General features: G+C 42.9%; 1 protein-coding gene across 12 annotated transcripts in view; it reads left to right on the forward strand.

Annotated features, from left to right (window-relative positions):
• Positions 1-21,302, forward strand: part of LOC120982266 (NACHT, LRR and PYD domains-containing protein 12-like) — a 116,618-nt gene that overhangs the window by 58,696 nt on the left and 36,620 nt on the right. For 8 of the 12 annotated variants that reach the window (XM_040412289.1, XM_040412288.1, XM_040412292.1 and 5 more), the window contains 2 exons: positions 4,158-4,328; positions 17,015-17,185. The exons of 2 other annotated variants lie outside the window; for them this stretch is intronic. In XM_040412289.1, the coding sequence (XP_040268223.1) occupies positions 4,158-4,328; positions 17,015-17,185 (342 nt within the window). The remainder of the gene's footprint in view (positions 1-4,157; positions 4,329-17,014; positions 17,186-21,302) is intronic. 2 more of the 12 variants (XM_040412293.1, XM_040412297.1) reach the window with 1 other exon arrangement.

The following is a 21,302-nucleotide window of genomic DNA, read 5'->3' on the forward strand; positions in this document are numbered from 1 at the left end:
TGCCAGGGAACTCCTTGAAGCTGCCTTTGGTGTGCTCGGTCCCTATTGATGGTGGCCAGTAGAAGGCGAATTGTTTTGGCGACGGCTGCTTTGCTTTTGCACCCTGCTCCCGCTTTTGCTACGCTGTTGGCTTTGTCTCACCACTGCCTCTTCCTCCGAACTCTGAAAGTCAGTGGCACGACCTTCATTCCATGTGGGGTCTAGGACCTCATCGTCCCCTGCATAGTCTTCCACCCAGTCTTCCTCCCTGACCTCCTTTTCGGTCTGCAGAAAGACGCAGCAGTTGGCACCTGTGTTTCGTCATCATCAGAGACGTGCTGAGGTGGTATTCCCATGTCCTCATCAGGAAACATAAGTGGTTGTGCGTCAGTGCATTTTATGTCCTCCACCCCTGGGGAAGGGCTAGGTGGATGCCCTTGTGAAACCCTGCCAGCAGAGTCTTCAAACAGCATAAGAGACTGCTGCATGACTTGAGGCTCAGACAGGTTCCCCGATATGCACGGGGGTGATGTGACAGACTGATTGGCATGGGTTTCAGGCGCCATATGTGCGCTTTCTGCAGAAGACTGGGTGGGAGATAATGTGAACGTGCTGGATCCACTGTCGGCCACCCAATTGACTAGCGCCTGTACTTGCTCAGGCCTTACCATCCTTAGAACTGCATTAGGCCTGATCAAATATTGCTGTAGATTCTGGCGGCTACTTGGGACTTGAAGTAGTAGGTTCAGTAGGACGTGTAGCTGTGACAGAACGGCCACGTCCTCTCCCAGCACCAGAGGCTCCACCAACACCACCACCACGACCATGACCGCATCCCTTATTAGATGTTTGCCTGATAGTTAACGTTCACAAAGCAAAGTAAAAAGTGGTTAAGTCTGTTAAAAATAATTAACCGCCAATAAAAACCCTGATGTAGGGTATTGCACTATTTTTTTATTTTTTTACTCTATATGACAGCGGTATTTATGGCCTAAATGTGACAGTCACCTATGCAAGTGTAATCACAGATGTGCAATATATGAAAAAAAAAGGGGTTTTTTTTTACCTCAGTATCCTAAAAGCCTTATTTGTGGCCTAAATTTGACAGTCATCTATGCACGTGTAATCCCAGATGTGCAGTATATCAGAGGGTTTTTTCACCCCAGTAACCAAAAAGCCGTATTTCTGGCCTGAATGTGACAGTCACTTATGCATGTCTAATCCCAGATGTGCAGTATATCAGAGGCTTTTTTTCACCCTAGTATGCCAAAGCCGTATTTATGGCCTAAATGTGACAGTCACTTATGCATGTGTAATCCCAGATGTGCACTATATTTAACAGATGTATTTTTTTAACCCCAGTAAGCAAAAAGCTGTATTTCTGGACTTATCTTTGCATAAAATGGCTGCCGATCATGTATTGATATTGACTAACTGAAGTAAAAAAAAGTTCATTTTCAGCAGTAGTTGGCTCAGGGCAGGCTTAAAAAAATTGTGCACTGCACCCACAAAACACTTTTTCTGTAGATCGCTGAATACAAAAAACAGTTCTTGATAAGATTTCTCCCTGATCTCTCCCTCACAGCAGCTGCATCCTCTCCCTACACTAATCCGAGCAGAGTGACGGGCGGCGCTACGTGACTCCAGCTTAAATAGAGGCTGGGTCACATGCTGCAGTTGGCTAATCACAGCCATGCCAATAGTAGGCATGGCTGTGATGGCCTTTGGGGCAAGTAGTATGACGCTTGTTGATTGGCTGCTGTGCAGCCTTTCAAAAAGCGCCATAAAAATCACTGAACACCGAACCCGAACTTTTCCGTAAATGTTCGGGTCCGGGTGCCGAAAACCCTAAAGTTCGGTACAAACCCGAACTTTACAGTTTGGGTTCGCTCAACTCTACTTCTGATCCCGTTCCATGTCCAGCCTTGCAGTGCCTACTGCTTCTGATCTAGTTTGTTCCTTGTCTGTCCTGCAGTGCCTTACTACTTCTGTTCCTGTGTCTCTCCTGCCTTTGTGAGAGGGTCCCTGGGTTCTCCGGAGGGAGGATCTCTGGTCTGTGTGCAGCTCTGCCTAAGACCGCCCACCATGCTTCCATTTTTCTTGGGGTCCAGGCATCTGCTTCTGTGCTGGTTCCCGTTTGTCTTGTTGTCTGATCCATGTCCTGTGTTTGTTTGGGTTCCAGTTCTGTTGTCTGTTTCCGCTGGTGGTTGCACCAGCGTGGTTCTTTCCAGGTAGGGGCCAAGTATACCGGGACCTTCCTGGAGGTGCGACCACTGGCTCCTTGCCTCCCTGGGTTTTGCCACTGGTCTGCCAGTGCACTTGGTTCTGTGGTAGTGCTATCACTATTGCCTAACCTGCTAGTCCTGTATTACTGTCATGTTCCTTTATTACATGTGTAATAAAGTACTCTGTTGATCCCTGGTCTGTATCCACCTGTGTCCTGTTTGCTAAATGTCCCGGAGGTCTGCCTGGCCTCCGGTATGTGACACTTACAGAATCATGCACATGGTATCACGTGTAAAACAAACTCCTGCCTGACCTAGGTTTTGCTCCGCTACATCAGGAGTGTCTACTTCCATTGGGAGCTCCTGGCATCGCTACTGTGAGGGGACACATCTGGGCATATTGTGAGGGGGCACATATCTTGGCATAATCTGTGAAGGGGGCACAATGCTCACATTTGTATTGTGGGGTGGGAGAATAATTATTATGTGGGGGCATTTAGGGGATTTAGTGGGATTAGATGTTGAGTTATGTTTTGGGAGCAGTAAGAGGTATGGGCGAAGTTGGGAGGTATGAGGTTTGTTGTGACCTCCCCCTCCCTGTGCAACTATGTGGGAATTCAGGCACGAGCACGTTTTAATGGGAATCATGATGATTATTGGGGAGTGTAAATGCATCCTTACTCGGGGCTTTGTAAGTGCCTAGAGCAGCATGAGCTGTAAATATGGCCCTGACTCCACAACTTTCATACATGGTCTTAAAGGACCCAGAAAAGAAGATGCGTATTTAATGTGTTTTTCTGGTTACATAAATTAAACATAACCCCAGCATTGACGCTTACAGCTTTGTATAGTCATCTGAGGAGGTTCTGAGGGCATCCAGTGTAATTCTGATCTGTGACTCATGTGTCCATCCTGGCACAATACTGTCCAACATCACAGATTAAAGCCTGCTGAAAAGCCTGCCCTGAGGACCATGCCCCGAATGTATACAGATCCCTGGCCTCACAAACTAAATGCCAATGATCTCCACGATTTCTTATAATCACCTGTAACCAAGATAAAATGTCACATAAGATGTTCTCCTGGAGCTCGGAGCATTAAAACACATTTTTTGTCACTTTATGATTTTTTTTTCTTCTCCTTGTTGATTTCACTGTGCGTCCTGGTGAGCCTGATCCACCTTCACACAGTGATGGCTTTACCAAACTGCGGTCTCCAATCCACAGGAGCAGATCTGTTTGGAACCATACCACTCGGAACCGAACCCGAGTACTGTTACAAGGTTTTTTACAGTAATAATCAATTCCCAAAGTTATTACACAGGACTCAAGCGACGTCGCAAACTAAATACTTTGGCTTATCGGAGCCCATACATTCTAATACTGTACGAAGAGAGATCTAATGCCTACTATCTGCTTGTGCAAAAATAAAAGAACTCGCCACCCTCAATTTAATGGCACCGCTGTGAATACTCGCTGCACTGGAATCTCAGGACAAGACCTGCGTTCCTTCATTATGACATTACACAGGTCCTGTCCATGAAAGACAAGAGGAGGTGAGTTTTTTTTTTTTTTAACGCAAGTGGGGGAGGGGCGGGAGTTAAAGGCTGTACTGCAATCATTATTGGTGGTAGCAAAAATTACTGCCATCGGCAGGGGCACTTATATACCGGCTTGGCTGGAGATTTACTGGCCGTTTGGCAACCCTAGCCACATGTGAACGTGTCATAAATTGAGGACAATCTTCAGGGATTCCAGATTTCTAGGACATGGACATATCATATAGCTGCCACCATTCCTGACATCCACCACACACAAGAGGCGGCTTCTAGTGATGATATTTACGTATTTTACTAACAGCCGGGGACATTTTCTCTCCACAGTCACAATATACAGATTTTATTCTAACTCTCTGTGGACGCCTCACCCACATCTCATCTTCTTATTCTTACAGTTTGGGTGGTAATGGTCTACCAGACACTTCCTGCATCCAATTGGCATCTGTAATAAGGAATAACCCGTCCCTGAAGATACTCGTCCTGTCTGGTAACCAACTGTCTGGTCCTCACTTCAGTGACTTGATGGAGGCTCTGTCCAGTCCGGCCTGCAGTATAGAGAAATTACAGTGAGTATAAGATATGTGTACAGAACTGAGACATGTGGGGCACAAGTTATACATGGATTTTATTCTATTTTATACTCTGCACCATAGCACCATGTCTGTTTTCTCTTTATCTCCCCTGTCTAAACCCCCGAATCCTTCCTGGTCTCTTAATGACCTTCTATTATTGATCCATGAAGTGTTCTCCTCTATCAAAACACACTTAGTGGAACACTTTACTATATATGCCCTTTCAGTCTCCTCCCTATCTCCCATAAAACAGTACTTTGTAAATGGACACTCAAGCAGTGAGAACGTGAACAAAAAGTCTCCCAATTTGAAGTCCTGGCAAAGGCAAACCCCTCTGAAGACACCCACCAAGATCTCTCTCGCAAACAGACAGAGCTGAATCTTTGCCTCTCCAATACTGTTGAATGATGGTCCCGTTAGAAATATTTGTGACAGGCGCAGCACTATGAAGTGCCTTTTGCGCTGTAGCATTAGAAGAATTTTGATATCTCTGACTTTTTGGTCTAACCAGACTGTCTATTACTCTGTAATTCCTCTAGTGCCGTTCTATGGAAACAGTAGGTTTAAAGAGAACACCAAATGCTTGAAATAACTTCTTTATTAACTTCACATTTTCTTCATATATAACATTGCCGCCTCCGCAGCAGATAGTCCATGTACATAACACGTGTTGAATAAAGTATCACAAAATGGCGATATGCATAAGATGGTGGTTCAACTGTTCAATCTTGTCATTTAACATAAAATGGTGGATATATTTTTCTCTTGAGTATCTGTACTCTCACTTTAAGTTATTTAAGCACTTTATGATCTCTGAGAGGTATATCTGAGGTCTAACTAATAGTTCCCTTGCTGAATTTGGTCGCAATTTGCAATATGCAGTTAGCAGTAACTATTTGCAGATTGGTTGAGTATGATCTGGTATGGTTGTATGCAATTTGGATTGCAATATTGAATTTTAATTTGGATTGTGATCTTTGTAGTTTGCAATTGGTTCAGTATACAGTTCTAATCACTGTATTAACAGTAAGAACATTATATAACTGTTTTAAATACCTATTTTGGCCTCTCTGCTTCCATAAAACACAGCTCTTGTGGAGTGTGTGTCTGTTCAGCTCGTCTCTCTGGTGAATAATAATTTCTAGCAGCTCCTGCTAAGGGAATTTACCACACAAGCTGTGTGAGGCTGGCTGTGATTGATCTTGACTCCTGCCCAGCAACAACAGTTTAACTCTATGCTTTCTTTTGTGTCTGCTGTGTCATTGAGCTTGCCTCACATCATATAATGAATCTTAAAGGCATATTATCTCTTCTGCTTCTGTGAACACAATATATATATATATAACAGTTATGACATCCAAACAGGAAGTCACTGTAAATAACTCTGCTTTTGTCTTTAACACACAAACATAGGAACTGTATTAAGGTTATTGGCAGGTCTAGCTGTATAAACACACAAACTATATTAGCAACCTAGGACAGGTCTTAGCTGGCCAGCTACAATATTATACCCTAAACAATAAGCTGTTCACCTCACTAGCTAGGACACTTCAATCAACCCCATCTTCCGGGCCATTTTACAAACTCTGCACTATTCAAGGCACAATAACCGTTAATCCTGAAAAAAACTTCCTATCCCACCTCTATTCACAACCATACACCTCCTCTACAGAACAGATAGCTACCTATTTACAGAAGACTAGTCTATCTCCCATACCAGACTATCCAGTATCACTATTACATTCTGAAATTACCAGAATAGCTGGAGATTGGCAATTGCTTCCCTTAAGATTCAGAAACGCCCAGGCCCCAATGGCTTTTCTGGGTTATATTATAAAAAGTTCTCCTCAATTCTTAGTTCTTACCTAGCAGAATGTTTTAATGCAATGTAAGGGTACTCCAGTTCACCAAGAATCTTTCCAGGCAGCTATATCAATGATACCCAAACCTGATCAAGATCCCCTTGATCGAGTTAATTATCACTCCATCTCACTTATTAATATAGACTCCTTACTAAGACACTAGCAACCCCCCTTAATACACCATTATCTTCCTTGATTGGAAGGATCAACAACAACATCATAGGCATACCTCATCTTATTCATGCCTGTAATGCTAGGGGCATCTCTGCCATGTTGCTCTCTCTAGATATTCATAAGGCTTTTGGTACCTTATCATGGCTCTACTTGTCCTCTGTACTGAGACAATGGAGGTTCCCACCTGAATTCCTTACATGGCTTCAAGTACTTTATGCTAACCCTCAAGCATTTGGGGCACAGCTGTTGCATATTAATATAAGGGGGCACAGCTGGGCATAATTACTATAAGGGGACACATATCTGGGCATCGCTATTATGAGGGGGCTCATATCTGGGCATAATCTGTGAAGTGGGCACAATGCTCACATAAATACTGTTGCGGTGGGGAAAAAAATACTATGTGGGGGCATTTAGGGTATTTGACGGGATTAGGTGTTTAGTTATGTTTTGGGCGGAGTTAGAGGCGTGGCCACATAGTATCCCTCTTACTTCTTTTCAAAAGTTGGGAGGTATGAGGTTTGTTGTGACCTCCCCCTCCCTGTGCAAATTTGTGGGAACTCAGGCACGAGCACTTTTCATGGGAATCATGATGATTATTGGGGGGGGGGGGTGTAAGTGCCCATGAAACGCAATTAGTGTTAGCAGAGTGTTTCAGTACACAGCACAAGTTCCACTCCAGTTTCTTTGCTCTCTCTGACAGCGCGGCCTAGGAACATGGCAGGCAGGAAACTGAGAGATAGCCGCGCTTTTATTGGTGGCTGGTGGGACTCCTCCTCCTGACCTCCGTCACTGCTCAATTTTCCTCCAGCGCAGCATTGACCCCCATCTCGCTGCACTGTGCACGCATGCGCAGTGCGGACTTTATAGTTTGGGGCACAGGTTTTACTGGCTGTTTTTTTTTTTTCCTGCTGGATGCTATGGGCGGCAGAAGAAAACACCTGGGTTTTGCGGACTGTGTAAATTTACAGACAGTTGGCAACCCTGGCTTAAGTGAAGGCATTTTTTTCTTAAAAACAAAGCATGGTGACAGGTCTAGTCACAAATGGCAACAATAAAGTCTTGTTGCCATTTACAATCCTAAGTCGCACTGGCGAACATTTTGGTCGTCATCTGGAGCACTGTCATGTATGAGAAGAGCAGCGCTATCACTAATACATGCCCCCCGATGTATAACAAATAATGGGAGCAGTATCCACACCGGATAACACACAGGCAAGTGTTCTAGGACTGACCTGTAGAGATGGCCGTGCGGTTCGCCTGGCGGCCGTTTCACGGCAAACTTTGCTTGTTCGCGGACATCGCCGAACGGGCGAACATATGGCGATGTCCACCGGCACCATATTCTTTTACATTGTGAAGAACTTTGACCCATGACACATCCAGCAGGTGGTACAGGACAGTCAATTGAGACATTTCAGCACATGGACATACCCCCTACCTAATAAATAAACCCGATCTGGCTGCCATTTTGTCTTTTGCCAGTGTAGGGAGAGGTTGCTGTGTGGAGCAGGGACAGACTGTTAGGGACACCAAACGCTAGCAAATAGTAACATAGTAACATAGTACATAAGGCCGAAAAAAGACATTTGTCCATCCAGTTCGGCCTGTTATCCTGCAAGTTGATCCAGAGGAAGGCAAAAAACCCTGTGAGGTAGAAGCCAATTTTCTCCACTTTAGGGGAATAAAAAATTTCTTCCAGACTCCAATCAGAATAACTCCCTGGATCAACGACCCCTCTCTAGTAGCTATAGCCTGTAATATTATTACACTCCAGAAATACATCCAGGCCCCTCTTGAATTCCTTTATTGTACTCACCATCACCACCTCCTCAGGCAGAGAGCTCCATAGTCTCACTGCTCTTACCGTAAAGAATCCTCTTCTATGTTTGTGTACAAACCTTCTTTCCTCCAGACGCAGAGGATGTCCCCTCGTCACAGTCACAGTCCTGGGGATAAATAGATGATGGGAGAGATCTCTGTACTGACCCCTGATATATTTATACATATTAATTAGATCTCCCCTCAGTCGTCTTTTTTCTAAAGTGAATAACCCTAATTTTGATAATCTTTCAGGGTACTGTAGTTGCCCCATTCCAGTTATTACTTTAGTTGCCCTCCTCTGAACCCTCTCTAGCTCTGCTATGTCTGCCTTGTTTACAGGAGCCCAGAACTGTACACAGTACTCCATGTGTGGTCTGACTAGCGATTTGTAAAGTGGTAGGACTATGTTCTTATCATGGGCATCTATGCCCCTTTTGATGCAACCCATTATCTTGTTGGCCTTGGCAGCAGCTGCCTGACACTGGTTTTTGCTGTTTAGTTTGCTGTTTATTAAAATTCCTAGATCCTTTTCCATGTCAGTGTTACCGAGTGTTTTACCATTTAGTATGTGCTGGTTACTTGCATTTTTCCTTCCCATGTGCATAACCTTACATTTATCAGTGTTAAACCTCATCTGCCACTTATCTGCCCAAGCCTCCAATCTATCCAGATCCCTCTGTAGTAGTATACTGTCCTCAGTAGTATATACACAGTATACTGTCCTCTTCAGTGTAAATTACTTTACACAGTTTAGTGTCATCTGCGAAAATTGATACTTTACTATGCAAGCCTTCTACAAGATCATTAATAAATATATTGAAGAGAATAGGGCCCAATACTGACCCCTGAGGTACTCCACTAGTGACAGTGACCCAATCTGAGTATGTACCGTTAATAACCACCCTCTGTTTTCTATCATTGAGCCAGTTACTTACCCACATACAGATGTTTTCTCCCAGTCCGAGCATTCTCATTTTATATACTAACCTTTTATGCGGTACAGTGTCAAATGCTTTGGAGAAGTCCAGATATACGACATCCATTGATTCGCCGCTGTCAAGTCTAGAACTTACCTCCTCATAGAAACTGATTAAATTAGTTTGACATGACCGATCCCTCACGAAGCCATGCTGATATGGCGTTATTTGCTTATTTCCGTTGAGATGCTCTAATATAGCATCTCTCAGAAAACCTTCAAACAGTTTCCCCACAACAGATGTTAAACTTACCGGCCTATAGTTTCCAGGCTCTGTTTTTGGCCCCTTTTTGAATATTGGCACCACATATGCCACGCGCCAATCCTGTGGGACATTCCCTGTCAGTATAGAGTCTGCAAATATCAGAAATAAGGGTCTGACTATGACATTACTTAATTCCTTTAGGATACGGGGGTGTATGCCATCCGGTCCTGGCGATTTGTCTATTTTAATCTTTTTAAGCCGCTGATGTACTTCTTCCTGGGTCAGACAGGACACTTTTAATGGGGAATTTATTTTTGCATTCTGCATGTCATCTGACAATTTATTTTCCTCAGTGAATACATTGGAGAAAAAAATATTTAACAGCTTTGCTTTCTCCTCGTCGCTCTCTGCGACTCCCCCCTCATTACTCTTTAAAGGGCCAACACCTTCAGCTTTATACTTTTTAACATTTATATAATTGAAGAACATTTTAGGGTTGGTTTTACTCTCTTTGGCAATTAATCTCTCGGTCTCTAGTTTGGCCGCTTTTATTTGTTTTTTACATGTTCTATTTTTTTCCTTATAGTTTTTCAGTGCTTCCCTCCTGTTTTAGTGTTTTATATGCTTTCTTTTTGTCATTTATTGCTTTCTTTACAGTTCTATTTATCCACATTGGTTTCTTTTTGTTCCTTAACCTTTTATTACCATACGGTATGTACCTCTGACAATGAGTTTTTAGGATGTTTTTAAAGATATCCCATTTTGTGTCTGTATTTGTGAGGACTTTGTCCCAGTTAGTTTGGCCTATGGCCTCTCTTAGTTGGCTAAATTTAGCTTTTTTGAAGTTTGGTATTTTTGTTCCTCCCTGTAGAAACGCTCTTTTGAATGATAATTGGAAGGTTATTACTTTATGGTCACTATTTCCCAGGTGTCCCCCGACCTGCACGTCTGTTGTTCTGTCAGGTCTATTGGTTAATACTAAGTCCAGTATGGCCGTCCCTCTAGTCGGGTCCTGAACCAGTTGGGAGAGGTAATTGTCTTTGGTTATAGCCATGAACCTGTTTCCCTTATGAGATATACAAGTTTCAGTTTCCCAGTCTATATCTGGGTAGTTGAAGTCCCCCATAATAACCACCTCATTATGATTTGCCGCCTCGTCTATCTCGTTTAGTAGTAGATTTTCTGTGGACTCTGGTATATTAGGTGGTTTATAGTAAACTCCTATTAGTAATTTATTGTTGTTTTTAGCTCCATGTATCTCTACCCATAGTGACTCCACATGTTCATGTCCCTCACTTATATCTTCTCGGACTGTGGGCTTTAGATAGGACTTTATATAAAGGCAGACCCCTCCCCCTCTCCGGTTTTGACGATCCTTTCTAAACAGACTGTAACCTTGTACATTAACTGCCCAGTCATAGCTATCATCCAGCCATGTCTCAGTTATTCCCACTGAGACATGGCTGGCCACAAAAGTCCTTGTAAGGACTGGTATAGATGTGCTATTGATAGGTGTGACTTACTCAGGGGTGTAATATACTTATAATATACTTTCTAACATAGAAAGTATATTATAGTGCATATGTATTGTAGAGCAGTTGTGTGCGGTTCTGCTGCGATACTGCAAGCCTAAATGGCAACATTTCCACAAGCCTAAATGGCAACATTTCCAGGGCCAGTAATTAAGAAAGCTGCGCATTTAGTGTTATAGCCTGTGGGTGAGTGGCTGGGTATTTTTGCTTGCATTCAAAGGCTTGGGGTAAGGACATTTGGAAGCTGCGCTGGGACACGGAAGTGGATGTGATCGCTGATGGTGCTTGCGAAGGTTCAGGTTCAGGTGCAGGGCGGGAGGAATCCAGGCCTGCGCCTTCGACAGGGGATTGGCCAGCATGTAACATAGGGGAAGAGAAGGCAGTGGTGTGTCCCGCAGACACAGATTGTGGACCCAGGCGTTCATCCCACTTACTAAGGTGCTTGGATGCCATGTGGCAGATAATGCTGCTGGTGGTGAGGTTGCTAGTGTTCACGCCCCGGCTCATTTTCGTATGGCACAGGTTTCAAACTACTATTCTTTTGTCGTTCGCACTTTCTTCAAAAAATCGCCAGACTGTAGATCACCTACCCCTTGGCAAGGGAGATTTTTGCAAGGGGGTGCTCCGTGGAACAGTTGTGGGCCTGTTTGGTGTGGCCCGCCTTCACCCTTTTGCCACCCCACTGCCTCTTCCAGTCTGTTGCGGTGCTGCAGATCCCTCCCCCTCTGTACTGCTCTCCTCGCTCGGCTTGCCACCTTACCAGGTTGGATCAGTGACCTCATTGTCCACCACATCCTCTTTCACTTCCTCACTCTGATCATCCTGATTTGTTGACCTAACCACAGCCTCAGTGATTGCCAACTGTGTCTCATCCTCTTCATCAACTTCTTGAGACAGTAATTGCGGTTGACTCATTGGCAACTGAGTCTTATCATCATCCACCTCATTAGACTCTAATTGTTGTTTACCACCGTCATGTTCTTGTGACTGTGAATGCTGTAGAAGTTGGGAATCAGGGCAGAAGATCTCATGTCCCTCTTCAAGCATGCTTTGCAAGAGGGCAAAATCAAGTAATGGTGATGAAAAGAGCTCCTTAGAATATCCGAGTGTGGGATCACTTGTTTGGCCAGACTCTCCATGGTGGGAGGAAGAGGATTCTATTGACCAGCCTCTTGGCTACTGAGACTGGACTTGGTGGAAGACAGAGTGGTGCTTAACCGACTGGAAGCATTATCTGCTGCAATCCAACCGACCACCTGGTCGCACTGGTCTGACTTCATGAGTTTTGTCCTGCGACGCCCTGCAAACTTGGACATGAAGCTGGGTATCATGGATGATTGTTTTTCTTGTGCTCTGGCAGAAGGCACAGTTTCAACGTGCCCAGGGCCACGGCCTCTGCGTGAACCATCAGCATGACGGCCACTTCCCCGTCCCTTAATACTCACCTTCTTCATATTTAATGTTATATGCATGCTTGACACACAAGATGTGGCACGGATGTCACAGTTCACAGCAAGCACAGTATATGGAAAAAGTATGTCAAAGTATGGAAAAAAGAAAATAGACTTCACTTGTATTTTTTTCTATCGCTGGGCCCTGACACACAGAAGGTATTGCACAGATGTCAGAAGTCACTGCAGACACACTTCCATAGAAAAAGTACGTAAAAGTATGGGGAAAAAAAAGATGGCTATATTACATTGCTGCCACCACACACAATAGTCCTTAAAAGGACTTTTGGGTCTTTGAAATGTTTTTCAACTAAATAGTGTAGGGAGTGTGTTCGCAATCTATCTGTCCCTTCCTAAGCGCAGCTCTCACTGACTAATAATGAGGCGAACACGCGCCACATGTTCCGGCCAGCCAATTACTGTGATGCCAGTAATCAACAAGGCTATGGCATCTCAGTGATGGCAGTACTTACCTGCATAGCATAGCAGCCAAGAAACGTGCGGGGAGGAGACTCGAGCTTGGCATAGCGATGCTCGAGCTGAACAGCAGTTCGGCCGAGCATGCTTGCTCGACACTAGTGGAGACCCATCATACTGAGGAGACTTCCCGGCGTGTCGGCAGAGGATGGGCTGCCCAGACTTATCACTCTACTTTTTATTGTTATTCTAGAGGAGTAACCGTTCTTATACATAGGGCGATTGATTATCTCTGTGAGGCATCCTCTGTTGACAGGCAGGGGAGATATGTTTTTTTATATGGTAAACTCGCTGGGAAACTATGTATTTTGGCCTTTGTCTATATTCCACCCCCTTTCTCGCTATATGCACTTAACTCCTTGTTAACTTGTATGGAGCAATGGCCTGAATGTCTCTCGTTAGTTATTGGGGACCTCAATTTTGTTTTTAACCCTACTACAGATAGGATCTCTATGGGGGGGACTGCCATACTCTTCCCCGGGTGTCGCCCTTAGCTCGATTCTGTCAGGAATCCGGCTTTGGGGACATCTGAGGAAGTTTAGGGCAGGGGAGAAGAGCCTACTCTTGCGTAAGCAAATCTGGAAAATCTATGTCCAGGATAGATCTGGCCTTAATTAATGAAAAATATATGAGATGTGCAAAACGGATGAAATATGAGGCCAGGTGCCTCTCGGACCATGTGCCTCTTTCCCTTGAGTTATGCATGGCTGATGATAAATATATGGTGGATGTCAGTAATGGACAATCATGAATTAATACAACAGGAAATTGTGCGCTTTTGGGAGATTAATCATAACTCAGCTAAGACCCAAGTAGTATGGGATGCATTTAAGGCCTTTATGAGGGGGATTTTTGTTAGTAAATCTCTAATTTAAGGAAAGGCTATAGTATAAAAGAGAAGGCTTTAAAAGAAGCAGCGACAACAGCCATGAATGACCGTTTTAAGAACAAGATAGAACTAAATAAAAGAGACATGGAGATTGCAAGTCAAGCATATTCGGACTCTTTGCTTGATAAAGCCCAGCAGAGGCTATTTTTTAAAGGTCCGAAATATATTACTGAATCAGGTCGCCCAGGAAAAACTTTGTCCAGGGTGATCTCTAATCAAGATAAAAAAATAAAACAGATAGGAAGCATCCGCTTAATAGATGGTAGAATTGTTAATGATCAAGAGTCTATAAAGTGGATTTTTTTTAATCATTTTTCAGATTTATATAGAGCAGATGCTAATATTACTGGTGAAATGATGAATTCTTATTCAGATGCTATTTACTTTCCAGTTCTTAGATAGTCAAAGAGAATTGCTTGAGGCAGATTTTTCCTTACAAGAAATAGAGGCTGCAATTAAGGCATGTTCTGGCAATTCTTCCCCTGGGTCAGATGGATTTCCATATGAATTCTATCGTAGATATAGGGAAGTTATCCTCCCCCGCCTACTGAAGGTATTTGTTGACTCATTAAAGGATAGGCTTCTACCAGAGTCAATGACAGAAGCTGTAATAACTTAAATATTGAAAAAAAGGTAAGGATTCTTTGGACTTGGGGTCATACAGACCTATATCCTTACTTAATACTGATGTTAAGCTTCTTTCAAAGATTATGACTACAAGACTCTCTAAGGTTGTCTCTTTGGTGATGCAACCTGACCAGAACAGATTTATTCCAGATAAGGGTAACCATTATAATCTTCATCGATTGTTTACTAACATTCAGTCTCCCGGGGGGACCTCCTGCTCCATTCTGTCTTTGGACGCTTCCAAGGCCTTTGACAGGGTGGAGTGGAGATTCTTCTGGAAGGTCTTGGGTAGGATGGGGTTTGGAGACAGATTTATAGATATGATCAAATTGCTGTATAGACCTACTTTGGCGAGATTGAATATAAATGGGAGTTTGACAACAAGTTTCATTTTGAATAGGGGTACTTGCCAAGGCTGTCCTCTCTCTCCCCATTGCTATTTAATATTTATATTGAACCCCTAGCCCTGGCTGTTAGGCAAGACTCTAAAATTGAGGGGTTTGGAGCAATGGGGGTGGAGGACCGCATTTATTTATACGTGGATGATGTTTTATTTTTTATAGATCATACTAATACAATTCTTCCAAGACTTATCCATTTAGTTAATTCTTTTGGCAAGGTTTCTGGCCTAGATATAAACTAAACTATACTAAACTCTTATGCCAGTGGATAGTTTTGTGCTTGCTACTGAAGGAACTTCGACTATGTTGAATGTTTTTAATTCTTTTCAATATCTGGGCATGACTATAACTCCCAAGACTAAAGATTTTGTACAGCTTAATTTGATTCCATTATTAACTAAGTTGAGGTCCAAAATTGGAATATGGCTCTGACTTCCTTTGTCCGGAGCTGATAGTCTCCCTGGTTAAGATGGTGATTTTGCCCCAGCTCCTCTATATTCTCAGGAATTCACCCATATGGATAAAGGATAGGTTTTTTTTAAGCTTATTGAGAGAATTATTAATGATTTGTTGTGGGGAAGAAAGAGGGTAAGGCTTAAATTAGAATATTTATATAAGCCCTTGGATCAGGGAGGATTGAATCTTCCCTACTTCAAGGACTATTTTATAGCCGGGCAACTTTGTCTTTATTGCGAATGGAAGAAAAGTGTATTGTGTAGTACTTTGGTGAGGAGATCTCCGTGTAACAACATTTTCACATTATTGGAATCGGGGCAATTAACTAATATGCAACAGGAGTTTAGAGAGGCTAAAAAAATACTAAGGCATGGAACACTATTAGAAGATGGCTGAAAATAACAGGATCTCTTCAGTGTACTCCCCTCTGGTATAATTTTCAACTACAGGCTTTAGATAAAATAGCCGACGACTAGTATTGGCAAAAAAATATTTTATATATAGCACAAGTGGTGAAGAATGGAGAGATAATTTTGTTCTCGGGGTTAGCAGGGGTTAGCACAAACTGAGACTATGGTTGGTTTTTCTTGGTTTAGATATTTTCAATTACTTTCGGCACTTCTAGTGTAAAGAATAAATCGCTGTTGGAGATAGATATCTTTACCTCCTTAAATTAATTTCTAGGGGATCTAGACTACACGGTTAGGATTGCACACTTGTATAAATTTTTTTATTAAAGGCACTATTTAATAAAACACAATCGCCAGGACAAAGGGTCTGGGGAGTTGATTTTTCAAGGATCCAATTGGAGGGATGGGCAAATATATTATTGAATTTGAGTTCAATATCACATAATTTTAGTCACGTAGTGATGCAATTTAATATTCTACATAGAGTATATGTCACTCCTTTGTGGCTCAATAAATGTGGGTTAAGAGATAGTTCTAAGTGTCCACGGTGTGGTCTTTTTGGGGGTGATCATTTACACATGTTCTGGCTTTGTCCAGAATTAAAGGAATACTGGCTTGCCATTAGTAACTTTATTAATCAGAAATTGAGACGTCTGATTCCATTTTTGGTTGAATGTTGTATATTCAGTGATCTCTCTAAGGTAAATTGCCATACGTATAGGAAGATTCTTTTGAACAGAACATTGTTTTTGGCGATGCTTCTGATTACTCGAGTTTGGTTCTCACGAGATGTTCCAAGCTTGAATACTTGGAAAAATCTATGATAAGGTCATATATAGGCAAATAAATAGTCAGGAGAAGTGGACTAAGATATGGGAAGCTTGAAAGCCTTGATCCTTTTTATAATTTTTTTTTTTTCTTTCTTCACTCCTACATTTATGTTTCCATTATTGCCTATCTGAGGATCTAGAGACACATCGAAAGGGTAGGGAGGGGTGGGAAATTGAAAATAATAACAAATTCATATTGTAATATGAATGAAAAATATAATGGTTTGTATGTTTCTTTTTATTAATAAAAAAAAAAAATAATAATAATAATGCCCTCCATCCAGCTTTATGACTATTGTACATTTATGTGCTGCAATCATTACTGATTTATGACATGCCATAAAGTGAGGACACTCCTCAGGGATTCCAGATTTCTAGGACATGGACATATCATATAGCTGCCGCCATTCCTGACATCCACCACACACAAGAGTCGGCTTTTTGTGATGACATTTATGGATTTTACTAACAGTCGGGGACATTTTCTCTCCACAGTCACAATCTGCAGATTTTATACAAACGCTCTGTGGACGCCTCACCCACATCTCATTTTCTTATTCTTACAGATTGGCTGATAATGGTCTACCAGACACTTCCTGCATCCAGTTGGCATCTGTAATAAGGAATAACCAGTCCCTGAAGACACTTCATCTGTCTAATAACCGTCTGTCTGGTCCTCACTTCAGTGACTTGATGGAGGCTCTGTCCAGTCTGGCCTGCAGGATAGAGACATTACAGTGAGTATAAGAGATGTGTATAGGACTGAGACATGTGGGGCACAAGTTATACATGGATTTTATGCTCCACACCATTGTTATGTCTATGAGATAAACTGCTGACTGCTTCTTGACATGTGACTTCTCCAGTGTCGGACTGGGGTGCCTAGGGCCCACCAGTAAAATTTATTTTGGGGGCCCACCGTACAGATACATCAAATATTACCTGCTCACACAGCAGCAAGATGGTACCAGATGATTGAATATGGGAGCTCTGCAGCAACTTTGAGAAGGTAGGTCCTGGGGAAAAGAGGATGCTGGTAGCTTTCCTCTATGACTAGAAGTCATCTCAGCTCTGATTGTGTCTATAATAATAAACTGGGTAGTTTCTTTAATAATCTATCAGGTGAGGTGTTTTATATGAACATGGGCTGGTTGAGTCTACAGTGTTTTGTGTCACTTGTGCAGGGGGTGGGAGACCAGCGGATTCACCTGTACCCCTGTGGTCCAGTCCGAGCCTGACATTAATCACTAATGTCTGTCGAATTCACCAGGTCCAGTTGTGACAGACGCCACAATCTGTATATAATAAGTGTCTTCTGTGGCATCAGTTGTGGTAAATCCATTCTATAACCTGCAGCCTTCAGATGAAAGTGTAAATATGCAGCAGATTTATCATTTTCTCTCCACATTAATGATAAATCTGCCCCTGTTGGTTCTTTATAGAGAGTCTGCTGACTGGGGCGTTGCTATGATGTCAAAAGACTTGGGGACCAAGCCCCAGTGGTGACTGCATATATGAACAGGACGATACAGCCCCTTGTGCCTCTTACATTCAGTGACCTTGTTGTTATGTTCTCCTGCTTCTACCCCCAATACTGTGCCCGCTCTGCTCCCCAATGCCCTCACTGCAGAAAGTGGACAGATAGTCCAGAAATTCTCCCAAAAGTCCTACTAATAGTAATTCTTTCCCCTTGTGCTCTCATTAGTAACAGTACCCCCTACATTGATAATGCTCCTTGAGAGTGCCCCTGTTGCAAGTAGTGCCCCCATACTAGGGTTGCACTGGGTATCAAATTTTCAATACCCAATCAATACTTTTGTACCCGGATCGATACAATACCAGGATTTGCTATTTTTCAATACTAGGCGGTGCTACTGCACAGCCTATTATCAGAGAACATGGCAAGCACCACCCTCAGCATGCACCATGTTCTCCTGAGCAGCACAGTGGCAGCTTCCGACCAGAGCCCCAGGAGTGTAATCGCGGGGCTCCGAGCGTTTACCATGGCAGCCAGGATGCTACTGAAGCCCTGGCTGCCATAGTAAGCTCCCTGCTGCTGTGTGCACAAAGCACAGGGCAGCAGGGAAAGTGTAAAGTCCTATTCACCCTAATAGAGTTTAACCCCCCCCCCCCACCAAAATATAGAAAGTTTAAATCACCCCCTTTCCCAATTTTACATATAAAAATATAAAACACAAGGAAAAAATAAACATATTAGGTATCGCCACGTCTGAAAAACTATTATAATATTAAAAAATAACAGAAAAAAAACAAAAAAAAACCTGATTTGCTATTTTTTAGTCCCCCTGTCCCCCTGAAAAATAGGATAGGACTATTCTATCATGGGCCAGAAGTTCCATAAAATGCGAAATGCATGCAGCTTTTTGTGTTTTTATATTTTTTTTGCATGGTATCGAGTATTGCAATACTTTTTTATAGTATCAAAATTGAATCAAAATTTTGGTATCATTACAACCCGACCCCATACTGTGCCCAATAATAATGACCCCACAGAGTCCCCACTACTAATAATGCCCAACAGTGTCCTAGTGGTGATAAAGCTCCCCTAGTAGTACTAATGCTCTCTGTAGTGCTCTCAATAGTTATAATGCCCCTTATAGGGCTCTCAGTAGTTATAATACCCCTTATAGTGCCCCCAGTAGTTATAATGCCTCCTATAGTGCCCCCAGTAGTTATAATGCCCTCTATATTGCTTCCAGTAGGTAAAATGACCCTTATAGGGCTCTCAGTATTTAGAATGCCCGCTATAGTGCTCCCAGTAGTTATAATGCCTCTTATAGTGCCCCCAGTAGTTATAATGCTTTCTATATTGCTTCCAGTAGGTAAAATGCCCCTCATAGGGCTCTCAGTAGTTTTAATGCCCCCAGTAGTAATAATGCCTCCTATAGTGCCCCAGTAGTTATAATGCCCTCTATAGTGCCCCAATAGTTATAATGCCCCCTATAGTGCCCCCAATAGTTATAATGTCTTGTATAGTGCCTCAGTAGTAATAATGCCTCCTATAGTGCCCCAGTAGTTATAATGCCCTCTATAGTGCCCCAATAGTTATAATGCCCCCTATAGTGCCCCCAATAGTTATAATGTCTTCTATAGTGCCCCAGTAGTAATAATGCCTCCTATAGTGCCCCAGTAGTTATAATGCCCTCTATAGTGCCCCAATAGTTATAATGCCCCCTATAGTGCCCCCAATAGTTATGTCTTCTATAGTGCCCCAGTAGTTATAATGCTTCCTATAGTGCTCCCAGTAGTAATAATGTCTCCTATTGTGCTCCAGTAGTTATAATACCCCCTATACTGCTCCCTGTAGTTATAATGCCTCCTATAGTGCTCCCAGGTGTTATGCCTTCTATAGTGCTCCCGGCAGTTATAATGCCCCCTATTGGGCTCCCAGCAGTTATAATGCCCCATATAGTGCTCCCAGCAGTTATAATGTCCTCTAGTACCCCAGTACATATAATGCAGTACATACAAATCCCCAATAATTATAATGGCCCCCTGTAATACCCCTAGGAGTTGTAGTGTCTCCCTGAAGTACCCTCAGTGTGTATAATACCTCCTATAGTGGACCCAATAGTTGTTTTTCCCCCTGTAGCACCCTCAGAAAGTATAATGTCGCCTGTACTGCCCCCAGTAGTTATAATAGACCCCTATAGTTATAATGCCCCCACATAGTGCCTTCACTAGGTATAATGTTATTTATAGAGCCTCCTTGTAGTTATAACGCCCACGCTTACATAGTGTCCCCAGTAACATCTTTCCCCCCTATTCCTGTTATTCCTGCCATCTCCTTCTTCTGGCTTGTGGGCTGAGTTTTCAGCTTCTTGGCTCAAACGATTGCATAAGGTCATCAAGCCGCTTGTGACCCGATACAGACTGTCGTTATGATGTCATTGTGAATACCTGTCCTAGTGGCCTATGAGGGTGAGCTGTGAGGCAGAGAGACATTAGATCCTGTGTCCCATTGCAGTAACTTAGCTGTGTGCAGCCATAACAGCCATAACGTTTGGGGCCCGGGACAAAACATTCGAAGCCCAAGCCTCGGATAAGCCCGCAGAGTCTCATACTCTAGTTCTCTAGTTTTTGGTTCCAATATAAAATGTGCCCCATTTATAAACTAAGGCTACTCTAAGGGTCTTTGGGGTATAGGCACTACATGCTCACAGCTGCAGATGATTTTGGGATTAGTCACGTTGTACCGTGTAGTCTGATTGGTGAAAACTCCCCTTAGTTATATACAGGGCTGTATTTATAGGTAGTGCTGCATTTGTAATTCTCTGCTCTGCTAACTGTGAGTAAAACTACTTGTACCCCCATCGGCCCACCATAACTCACAAATATTGCCCCTGTGGTCCGGTGTCACCGCCAGATCTCTGAGAAGTTCTGATAGACGTTCTTCAGTACCTCCTGAATGATGTTCTTTTGTTTTGCTTTCGCTTTGACATCTCTTCTCCCTCTCCCAGCTGTCATCTATTAGCAGTGATTGCCTCCCTATATATCTCCTCCCATACTGCTTCACTTTGCGGTTTATACTACTTCCTGGATTGGTTTCATTGCTTGAAGTTGCTACTGCTGGTTCCTCAAGATAAGTCTATTTCTGTATTGTATTTTCCTGTTGACTTCAATCTAGGTGACCCTGACTCCCTCCGTATTAAGTGCAGGGAGCCGGTGGTCGTGTCCCCTCACTATTATAGGGTTTGCAGGTGTCACTCAGTCTAAGGTACGTGGACATGCAACTTTCATTGAGATCTTTGCATGGGCTGAGCAGTGAGGGAGAGCTCTAGGGCTTTAAAAGGGCTCAAGTCAGTCGGATCTTTATTTGTTACTTATTGTTTC

The sequence above is a fragment of the Bufo bufo genome, chromosome 11, assembly GCF_905171765.1.
Source record: "Bufo bufo chromosome 11, aBufBuf1.1, whole genome shotgun sequence".
Classification (NCBI taxonomy): Eukaryota; Metazoa; Chordata; class Amphibia; order Anura; family Bufonidae; genus Bufo; species Bufo bufo.